The sequence below is a fragment of the Pempheris klunzingeri genome, chromosome 15 (genome assembly GCF_042242105.1).
Source record: "Pempheris klunzingeri isolate RE-2024b chromosome 15, fPemKlu1.hap1, whole genome shotgun sequence".
Lineage (NCBI taxonomy): Eukaryota > Metazoa > Chordata > Actinopteri > Acropomatiformes > Pempheridae > Pempheris > Pempheris klunzingeri.
This window is the reverse complement of record NC_092026.1, coordinates 4,455,057-4,466,493: the sequence shown is the minus strand read 5'-3', so window position 1 is coordinate 4,466,493 and position 11,437 is coordinate 4,455,057. Positions and strand designations below refer to the sequence as shown.

Sequence of the window (11,437 nt, the reverse complement as noted above, 5' to 3'; positions counted from 1 at the left end):
GGAGAAAACTGGCAAAATAGGAATGATGTGTTGTTCTTTTTTTTTTTTTTGTTCATCTGCCTCAATTCTGTTTTATTTTTCAGGGGCATTCTTGAATAAAAATGGCTGTTACTACCATGTAAAACACTCAAAGAGGTTAAAATAGGTTATATTAATTCAGTGTGTCTACATTTGTCGCGGCACCGCAGCTCTTTCGGCCATCTGTTGCTATAGAGACTGGCTTGGTTTTTCTCAGTGCACTGCAACTGGAACTGAAAAAAACACAGTTCAAAATATTCATTGGTGTGCCCAGCTCTGTGTGTATGCATTAAAGTGTGTGTGTGTGTGTGTGTGTGTGTGTGTGTGTGTGTGTGAGAGAGAGAGAGAGAGAGTGTGCACACACGCTCGCTTACAGCTCCAATTTATCCATTCATGTCACTTTGAAGTAAGAAGAGAGATCAAGGCGGAGCTGGTTTGTTTCAGGATAAAAGATGATTTAATTTATTCAGTTGTTTTTACATAAAGACCTTTATTTTGCATCTAAAAACAGCAGAATGAGTGCTTTTGATATAAATACTCAGACTGTGAGCAGCAAGGTCATAGCAGTCGTATCCCATCTTATCTCATCACATATAAAAAAAAAGGACATTCAGCATCTTCGAACAGAGGTAACCCCTCCTCTTTGCAGCAAGTTTGCGCCTAATTCCACCACTAGATGGAAGGATTTTCCTCCCTTTGAGGCCGGCGCTGTCAGCACCCTTAACATCCTTTCTGTTTTGTAAATACACAACTTCCCCTACATCCCATAACATAAACACATGAGTGAAATATTGGACTATAAAATACCATGAAATATTTGAAATATCCATGACTCCTTCCTGGTCCCTTTGAATTACACTGACCGTACATACATATGTTAAATACACTGCAATGTCTGTTGGCATGGCAACTTAGCTCCATTTTATGCTTGTTAGTATTTTATGAGAAAAACCATAAATACATCCACAAAGGGAATGCATTTGTCATTGCTGACCATCTTTTGTGCAAAAGCAGCATTTTCTTCCAGAGGAGTGATGGGGCACAGTCACTCTCATCAGCCTCCAGCTGTAGTTGTTTGGCAGTAACAGGTTTTATCACGTCCACTTTTCCCCACATTATTCATTTCCACATGACAAACTAACCGTCACGGCTCACAGGTGCACAGAGGTTCCTGGTCATACTTTGATGGGGCTGCCACTGGTGGGTTTGCGCTCGCAGCCGTAAAGAAATGTGGCAGCAATCACCAGCACGGCCCCCAGGAAAAACACACTGAGAGAGACAGGAAATCAATAAGGAAATTAATTAATTAAATCAATTAAATCACAGTTAAAAAGCACTGTTGTATAGATGCTAAACATTACGTTCTTTTGCTATTTAGCCCGAAACACAAAGTGCAGCTGAGGCTGACGGGAATCTCATTTGTTTTGCAGGTATTTGGTCATAAACCAAAGTACTAGATTTTTAAATTACAATCTAATGATGACGCTAGAGGAAAGGCCAGAGGTCACCACAGTGTGTACAGATCATTGTGGGGGAAACTTCAAAGTCTGCACAAAACTTCATGGAAATCCATCCAATAGTTGTGAGGTCACATCACCTGGCAACCACGAATGTCTGTCCACAATTTCATGACAATTAATTAAATTGTTGTTGAAATATTCATGTCTGGACCAAAGTGGTGGACCAACCAACAGCCTGACATTGCTGAAGAGAGCAACGCTGCAAGCATGGCTGATTAGTCACAAATCAAACCTAAAGCTTCGTGGGGGTGTGCATGAGCATGTACGTGTTTACCTGGTGGGGTTTAAGTCCTCCAACAGGAAATATGACATGAACGCAGACATGATGATGGACACAGAGGTGGCGAATCCTTTGAGGATGTTGTCTGCATATTTAATGACCACTGCCACGACCAACCCGCCCAGAGCCTGCAGACGGAGAACACTGTGTTGTGAAAGCACGCTGCACTCTGACAAACACACACAACATGAAGCGTGTTTCACCTCTACTGCTGTAAATCAACAGATAAGGCTCAGACGATGAGGCGACAATCATTCATAGAAACATAGCGTTTATACCTGTAAGACAACAACTGTGCAGGTGACACTGCTGTAGCCTTGAAACACTCCAAACTGTCTCACCCTCTGGCCGTCATACACCATCATCCCTGAGCAGCCGAACACAAAGCCAAACAAACCTGGAGGAGACAGAGAGACAGACAGGTGTGATATCTGTTGAACTTCACCTGCAAAGGAGAAATGATGCCTTAACTGTTGCTTCCTTCCCACTGGAGGCCACTGGAGGCCGCTGCGTTTGAGTTTACAGCTCCAGCTCCCTCACACACGGTTCAATAGAGTCTAGAGAAGAAGATTTACACACACAAACACTCGTAGAGGACAGACTGGAATAGATTTATGTTAGACAGGTTTCCCGCCCATTCCCACGCCCATAAACCTGCCATTAACTCCTCCCTGCTCCCCCAGCACCAATCAATTGTTTTGACCCATTGTTGAACCACACACACACACACACACACACACACACACTGAGACATTCACAGACATATACTGAGAAACATAAGGTTTTATTTTCTCATTATAAACCTATTTCACACATTAACTGATTGCTTTGTGAATTTGAGTGCTTATAAAGCTCATTTAATTGGGAGGTTTCAACACAGAGAGCGATTAAAGATTAGATTAGATTAGATTCAACTTTATTGTCATCACACTTGTACAGAACAAGGCAATGAAAGTCTGTCTGTAACATTTTAACCCCCAGCTCTCTGCTCTGGCCCAGTCGTAAAAGAAAAAAAAAAAGACGACCTCATTCAGACAAACTTCTGGTGAACACAGTTCTCTGCTGAAAGGATGTTGCAAACCATTTAACCATGAGGGTAACAGAGTAACAGATCATCTTAGGGAGCAAGCAGCTTTTGGTGAGAGGAAATAAGCAGAAAAGAATAAATTCTTAATTTTATGTATTTATTTTCTCCACATATAAAGGAAAACCAAGCTGCTGCTCTCTTTTATGTCTGATGTTCACAGCATGAATATAAGCAGCACCCCATGAATCAGCCTTGAAAAGATTAATCGGGTCACTTTTGTAACAGGACTCTTCCTATCCCCTCTCTATTATAAAAGCATGATCAATTTCTCTGCTTTTGCGTGCAGCTACAGTGTCATATCTTTAAAGTTAGAAAGGTGGCTAATAACAGTGTCAATAAAACAGTTTTCTCGGTTACATCGTGATACAAATATAATATTTCCTCTGTGTCACTTGATGATGGCGACCTGGAAGAAGCTGCAAGGAAGAGATACATTTGAGCTAGCTCAGTTTCACCTTTTAAATACAGAACCGAGATTCGGAAAGTGTATTTTTATCATTTTGTAGTGAACCTAAACTCAAAAGCAATTTAATATTTCACGGCCATAAAATGAGGGACTCACAAGAGACAGACTGAAAAAAGAATAATGAAAAGCAGCAGAAGCTGAAACATCCTGATTTATAGTCTCTAGCGTCAGCCAGGCTCCACAGACCCTGGATCCTAACCCTGATGACATCAGGGGGGTCATAATCCTGGCGTTTGGAAACCTCCCTCCAGAGCCACAGACGGCATACACACCTGTTTTCACAGACTGAGTAAACTTAACTTTATGTGTATTGTTTTTTAACATTACAAAATATTCAGCTGTCAAAACAAAGGAAACACAACTGTTGGTTTTCCTGGTACAGCTACAGTAATGATCCATGGTTTATAAGTATTAGTATTAGTAGTAAAACTGTGGGCTTTATCAGTGTTAATAAACATTTTGTTGGCACTTTGGTTGGTCAGTGTTGACCCATCAATAGGTTACTGATAAAACAGGCAATAGTGCAGTTTATCACTTCATCAGAGCAGAAACATTCTTTGCTTAGGCAATGAACTACTATTAGGATATAACTTGGATATAAAATGATGAAACCTTATATTAGTTTAGATTTGTGCCACACAGAACATTTCTGTGGGTGTGAGAACAGGTAAGGTGGTAAAAATAGTTGAGGCACTGGACAAAAGTCTTATTCTATGTCTTATTCTATCTATACACACACACACACACACACCAATATTTACGCAGCACATATCTCGTCATCCCACCACACAAACAGACAACATAGTTATACTCACCCAGCTGTATGTTTCGGACCCACACACTCTGTTTAGTCTCCTTGAGGATTTTCTCAAAGTAAACTCCGGCGAAGCCGCTGGACACACAGGCCATCAGCACAGCCATTAGTCCCACAAACTGGGAGCCTGCAGACAGGATCTTCTCTTCAGAGTCACCGTCAGACTCTGTGGGCCACTGTGGAGGTAAAAACACTGATGATCACATGCAAAAGGACTTGAAATCTGTCTATCTGCGAAACAAAACTCTTTTATTCAGTCAAAAACAACTCATCTTCATCCTACATTCCACATTAATACAGCAGCTAAGCCCGTGTACCTGCACCAGGGTGACTCCAGCCATGAGGAAGAGCAGCGAGAGCCACTGGTACAAGCCCAACCTTTTCCCCAGCATGGAGACAGAAAACAGTGCTGTGGTGAGAATCTTCAGCTGGTACGTGACCTGCATGGAGCACAACACACTAACACATTATCGGGTACCGTCTTTGTTCAAATCTTGAATGTTGTGTACAGAAGAAAAAACCCATTTAACTAATAACACAGACAGAAAACTTCAATTCATGGGGGAGCTAGGAAAGTTTCCAGACTTTAAAAGTTTCACTGTGGACCTGCTTTATTTTTGAACAACAACAATAATCTTGCTGTTTATGTACTTTATGAGAATGCAGCTGCTATATAATTGAAAGTTAAAAACGAACACCTTTTAAAAAATAGTGAATTATTTTACCTCCTCACACTAGGAACTAAGACCATATGAAGGATAACAGTAAATAATCATAAAACAAAAAAGTAAATTGGAAACTGTGTGGCATTTCAAAGAAATGCTTTTTTGGGTCACTTTACTTTAATATTCAATATTTGATACTGAAAACATTGATGCTGGATGTAGCTAAAAATAATTTGAGGGTACAAACTTATATACTGTAATTAACACAAAATAGTTATTGAGAAAATCTGTAATTTTACAGCAATTACTGGTTAAGCAAGGATTTATATAAACATTTACAACATTTATTCTAAATAACATGTAGCCCTGCCATAGAGAAATCTGTTCAATCACACACACACACACACACACACACACAGAACCTGAACCAGCACATTCATGTGTTACCTGATATGTGGCTGCATCCAGGTTGGATAAGGCAACATAGAGCAGATTGTTCTGCAGTGTGTAGATCCCTGCAGGAATGGCCAACTTCATGGTCTCTGCGGGCTTGTTCACAATCTCCTCCTTCAGCAGCTGGTTCATCGCCCGCACACTGAAACCTGGCAGAGACAGAGGGTTTGTTGTCAGTAATTTAGCCAAGGGACCACCCATGGAGGGAAGAGACAAGGAGAAGAGGGTCTGATAGCCGGCCGTCCTGGTATTAAGTGGACTGAGGGGCATGCATAGAAGACAACAGAGAAAGCCTCTCACTCTCACACTCCCCACCCTTGTTACTCACTGTTCTCCAAGAGGACGAGCAGGGTGCAGGTGAGGATCTTGAGCACCTCGGCCGACACCACGGCAGATGAGGCCAGGTAGCGGGGGCCGTCTTCCTTCAGGGTGCGGGAGTAGCGCATGGTGAGCACCAGTGAGGTGGTCTGCAACACGAGCACCCCCAGAGACATGTGCTTCAGCATCGAGGAGTGTGACGAGGACAATGTCATCGTGGGGGACTCTGTGTCTGAGTCACCACACAGGGACAGAGTCTTCAGGAAGGACAGAAAGAAAAAGAGACCGAATGAATGAGTGAATTCAAATCTGGTTCAATCAGAGGAAAAGAGATATTGCTGCTGAAATGTCCTTGAGCAAGAAACCAACTTCTGCTTTAGGGAACCTGAATAATATCAGAAAATCAAGAAAAAGAACAATGAAGGAGGCATAAAAGTCTGATGCAAAGGGTCAGAAGAGTGTGAGAGAGTGAGTGCAGAGTGATGAGGAATGCTGGTCAGTAGTTAAAGGGTAGTTAAACAGAAAGCTAGTCCGTCCAGCCTGAGGCAGTGTAGGGCATTCCTGCAGTCATGGAGCACATAAAGCAAAGATCAGACCCACAGCGAGCATAAAGGGGACAGGGGGGGAAAAATAGAAGTATTTTACAGTACAACTCAAAGTTCAAAACAGCCGTCGCCTTTTCTGTCCTCCACCAACAGAAGCAAAGGGCTTGAGGTGGCTTGAGGTTTGTCAGCACACACAACAGCCTCCAGTTTCCTGTCGTACAAAGTTTGAATTTTGAATCTTCGCTAGTCGATTGTCTTGTACGTTAAAACGATGACTTCTTGTTTCACAAGTTTTATGAGAGTTTATGTTTAAATATGCAAATGAGTGCATATGTAATTAAATATGTGCTAAATATCAAACATATCCATCTCCAGGGCAGAAATCTGAACACTGGATTAAGTCAAGTTTCATTTTGTTGATATTTTAGAGCCAAAGGTTTTTACAGAGGAACGTTTGAATATAATTTTGAATGACTCAATACACCAGATAATACAGCCATAAAAAAAAACTGACCATGAATGATATATGGACAAATCCCTCATTAAAAGCCTTCAGAATACAGACGGGAATAAAACGGGAAGGTTTTGTGTATGTAGATGCTACTGAAATGGAGATTTCTGGAGTGTGAAAAAAATGCAGATGCAAAGAGACAAAGTGTAGAAAAATAAACACCTACGTGTATTTTGGATGTTTTGTTTCCACTAGTCTGAAAGAAGTCGTGTTAAATTAGCCAAAAATTCATGTTTTCGCCCGCTGTGTCTTTCCTTATCACGTTTGATTATTGCTGTGAGCATCACTGCTGCAACGCTCAGAGGTGGAAGAACTCAGATCCTTTATTCAAGTAAAAGTACCACAGTGTAGAAACGGTCACATATAGGGGAGGTTGGTAGGAACAGAGGTAAAATCCTTCCTAAGTACAAGCACATAAGAGTTATCAGCTAGTATCAAAAGTAAAACTACTGATATATTATCACATGAGACATTATTACACTGCTAAGTAGTTGGTGGTGGTGGAGCTAGCCTTATATACAGTTTGCTTAGTCCAGTGGTTCCCAACCTGTGGGTCGGGCCCTTCCAAAGGGTCCTAAGACACATCTGCGGAGTCGTGACAGGAAGGATGACTAAATAGTAACTCCAGCCATCAAATGAACGTAGTGGAATAAAAAGTACAGTGTGTAGTAAAAGTATGAAGTAACATAAAAAGGAAACAGTACAAGTGTCTAAGAATTGTAGTTAAGTACTTGAGTACTTAGTTACTTTACAACCACTCTGAGTATTTTTCTTTTATACCATAAATACATTGACTGTTAATATTTAACCACTTTTACCTGAGTACTTTTACACTGTTGTATTGATACTTTTACACACGCACACACACACACACACACACACACACACACACACACACACACACACACACACTGTAATTAGATCATTGTTACCAGTTTTGTAACTCCGGTGTCCTGAAGGCTCGAAGACAGACATTTTTCACTCTTTGGTCTCACATTTCCTGACTGGAACATCTTCTCTCACTTCCACCTTTCTTCATCACCTCATCCAGCCCCCAAATTAAAAACACCCCGAGCACAGAGGGCCTAAAAGAGGGACGCTACACTCCACCTCTGCAGCAGTGTCACTGTGGAGGCTGCTACAGCCTCCCTCAAGCTGAGGGACATCCTCTGGGTTTTACAAGGTAAAACTGAAGAGCAGGCTGTTACTGTACTGTGTGGTTATTAACTACCCTCTGCTACCACCACTGCTCACACAGCGCACCACCTCTAGACAAGTGTGCACCTGGACCTGACTGACCATAACACCGTTCTTCTCCCACCGTTTGCATTTCCCTCCTACTACTAAATCACTGCTCTCTTATTTCACACACACAGTCTAGTTAGACCAGACTATGTGGTGAAACTACCGCGGTGGGATGTGTAAGTCTGTTTTCACGTCTACTGACAACTCATGAGACAAAGTCCACTGAGCCAAGTCATAAAATGGTTATATGGTGTTCACATTGTTCTGCTTCCTTTCTGTGCTTGTTTCTCTGTGTGTCACTGCCTCAGACTTTTTCCCCCTTAACCCTAAACTATTTTACATTATTTGTATATTTCTATTTCTCTGTTCATTTCATTACTTACTTATTCTCCTGGCATAGTTTAGGTAGTACGCCCTCTGAATGTTGTCACTGGTGAGGATCTACTACAGGCCCCGCTGTAGAGAGCGGAGGATGTACAACGAACCATGAAGGCCAAAGAAGTGTGGACAGAACAAGAGGTGTGGTGTGTTCAACACACTGACCTCCTTATGTAGCGGCTCTGCTTAGCAGAGGGACACGGCTGCACAAACCCTCTCTGTTTGTGTGCGTCAGTGTGTGTGTGTGTGTGTGTGTGTGTGTGTGTCCTTCTACACACCCAACACCCTTTCCTCTCTCACTCTCCCTCTACACACGTTTTAAGAACACTATCAGCTTTCATTTTCCGTCGCCGCCTATGCACGGAGCTTCACACTTGTTTAAAAAAGCAGTTGCTGAAGTTGACTTGAGACGGCTGCTAGAATACTGAATATTTAAGCTGTTAACAAGCAGCCTGTTGCTCAACTACGACCTTAGTAACGCCATTTCCTGCTCCACTACATCTTTCAGAGGGAAATGTACTCAAGGAACATATATTAAAAAGCTGTGGTTACTTTACAGATTAATAATTTATATACAAAAGATGATACATTGTTACAGATTAAACTACCCAACAGGATGAGGAAGTTAAAAGTAGCTCCACTTAACTCCAGCTAGAACATTAAAGTACAGATTACATTGAAATGCATCAGTAATCAATAATATAACACTAACCAGTCTGCAGGATAATCACTTTAGAAACTTTAAGTGCATTTTGTTGCTGACATTTCTGTACTTTTACTTTTGAATGCAATTCTTTTACAAGGTGGTATTTCACCCATGAAGTATCAACACGCTGTCTCGACAGAACACAGTAAAAATGCACCACCTGCCCCCCCGAGAAGAACCAGTCCAGCTCAAGGCTCCTAAACCTGCCAAAGATGAAAAATGTGGTGCTCTAACACAGATGCTGCACAGATCTTTCTTGCAGTTGTGCCAAACTCACCTGGCGTTGTTTAAAAGGATGCTCCTCCGGCCTCCATCCCCTACACCCAGAGAGGGGACGACACACTCACATTCACACCATCACATGTTTCTCACCAAACGTCCTCCTCCACCACCCCATGCAGCAGACTGGAGGACTGAGCACTGTTGGTGCCCAGCAGTAAACCTATAGGTTATGGCGTCACTGAACCAAGGGCTTAAAAGAAAGATCGGGAGGAGAAGTGAATTGTCTTTGCGTTCCCGTGAGCTCTGGGTACAACAACATCACGTTTTCACTGAAGTTGAAGTTTTTCCTCTCTAAACTCTGCTCTATGAGCTGCAGACCTTTCACTAAAGGTCTGCTTCTTTCACTCTGATGTGGGTTAGTGTCTCCCATCACACATGAGGAGCACAGCATGGACAGGCGTCCCTGTTTCAGAGCCATCAAACTGGTTTCTTTGTATGTCAACATCTTCACAAACCCGGGTGTCAGACTACACATCCACCCGGGGCTCTGACACGACCCAGATCAAGGTGCAGCCGTGGCAGTACGCCGAACCTTTTGTCTTTACTTTTCCTGAGCAGATGAAGCATCAGATAACACAGACTCAACTCAGGTCAAAGAGTGTCAGTGTGTGCGGCCCCAGTGAGGGCGGGGTGTCCATCGTGGTCTGCTCCACCTCTGGGACATTTGGGACAAGTACAAGCACAGCCCTCATTGTTAGATTTCAGCATACGGGACAAGGTAGCACAGCTGACACTTGGGGAATGTGCTGAGAATTACAACCCGAGTGTAACAAGTCATCCAGCTGAGTTGGCCTGCTGCTGGTGACGTGGATGTGTTCAGTAAGAGCAGACCTGAGCGGGCTGCCATCACCAGGAAATCTGTTTTCATTAGTTCTTATGGGAGTCGACCTGAACAAATATTGAACTTCACAACATCATCAGGATGTGGATCCGCTGGGAGAGTGTGAGGAGGAGCGAATGAATGAATCACTGAATAAATGAAAGCATCAGTGAAAGCTCCTCTGATGTTATCAGTTGTTTGGTCACGGCTGATAATAAAGTAGCATCTGATCAAACTGTCCCTGAAGGCGTCCTGACATGATTGAACAAATAGCATCAACCTTACCTGTAACAGATGTCTCTGCCTGTTATAAACACATTGATGTTGATGATCTAAGCTTTTTATGCCAAAAAAAGAAACTACTCCAGAAGAAACTCTCCATCACACACTGACTTACCTGTGGGCCAGAGTCTCAGCTGAGGATGTGGATGACACGCTGGACGCTCTTCTTGTAACACTCATGAAGTTCATCCGACCGGCACCTCCAGCCAAACTCTCTCACAGCTGCATTGAGGTGAAAGTTGTTGCGGTGCTCTGAGTCCAGCAGCTGCACTGAAGAGTCTCTGCCCCTCTATCCTGAATGAAAGAATCCACATGTAACACACACGTCAGATGTTTGGTGACATCTGCTGGAGGAAAGAAAAAAAAACTCCACTGTTTCCCACAAAATAAGAGAGATTATCTAATTATGTACTAAAACTAATCACAAGTCTTGCCCAGAGGTTAGTGTCCTTCACTTCCACCAAACTTCACTCAAATTTGATGGCATTTAACAAACTCACAAAGCGTACTGAGCACATTAAAATTACACTTTTTTATTTTCAATTGTCTGTATATCACACTAATGTGGAGACAGATGCATTTAAAGTGATGTTAATAATATTCATTATAATTATGATAAATCAGCTGTGGGTCATTCTGGGCAAACTTCAGCAAACACAAAACATTTTTATTGTGTAACTCCAGAAATATGGCACCCCATTTATTTATTTATGTATTTATTTTTAGTAGTGTCGTTGTTGTTGCTGTTGGATATTAATTAATTATGTTTTATGAATTTGTCCTTATAAACTAATACAACGGTACATGGAGTAAACAAATGTGTGCTCTTATATGTCTTATTTGTTGTTAATAAAGAAGGCAGAAATACATGTAGGCTACACTAATACAACCAACCACTGTAAAGCAAATTAAACTGGAAACCTTTGGTGGTATTACATCACGGGAATTAATTGATATTAGTCCTTTCTCCTGTTTTCTATCCGCATTATTTAATGTTTCATCCTTTTTTGCACTTCACTTATATATATATGTATTTCTGAACGTGCT

The 11,437-nt window shown here is 41.9% G+C and overlaps 1 protein-coding gene across 1 annotated transcript; it reads right to left on the bottom strand.

Annotated features, from left to right (window-relative positions):
• Positions 1 to 512: 512 nt before the first annotated feature.
• Positions 513 to 7,697, bottom strand: slc35a3b (solute carrier family 35 member A3b). The gene is made up of 8 exons (XM_070845265.1): positions 7,610 to 7,697; positions 5,632 to 5,878; positions 5,298 to 5,452; positions 4,503 to 4,625; positions 4,187 to 4,361; positions 2,097 to 2,215; positions 1,813 to 1,946; positions 513 to 1,287 (listed from the first exon to the last, which is right to left on the bottom strand). The coding sequence occupies exons 1-8, from the start codon at positions 7,688 to 7,690 to the stop codon at positions 1,194 to 1,196; spliced, it is 1,128 nt and encodes a 375-aa protein (XP_070701366.1). The 5' UTR covers positions 7,691 to 7,697; the 3' UTR covers positions 513 to 1,193.
• Positions 7,698 to 11,437: the final 3,740 nt, after the last annotated feature.

Coding starts and splice junctions, on each gene's coding strand:
- slc35a3b (XM_070845265.1), bottom strand. CDS start 7,690: ATGTTCCAGTCAGGAAATGTGAGACCAAAGAGTGAAAAATGTCTGTCT. Junction 5,453..5,631: donor GCTCGTCCTCTTGGAGAACA/GTGAGTAACAAG, acceptor TGTCTCTGCCAG/GTTTCAGTGTGCGGGCGATG. Junction 4,626..5,297: donor TGGATGCAGCCACATATCAG/GTAACACATGAA, acceptor TGCTCCATGCAG/GTCACGTACCAGCTGAAGAT.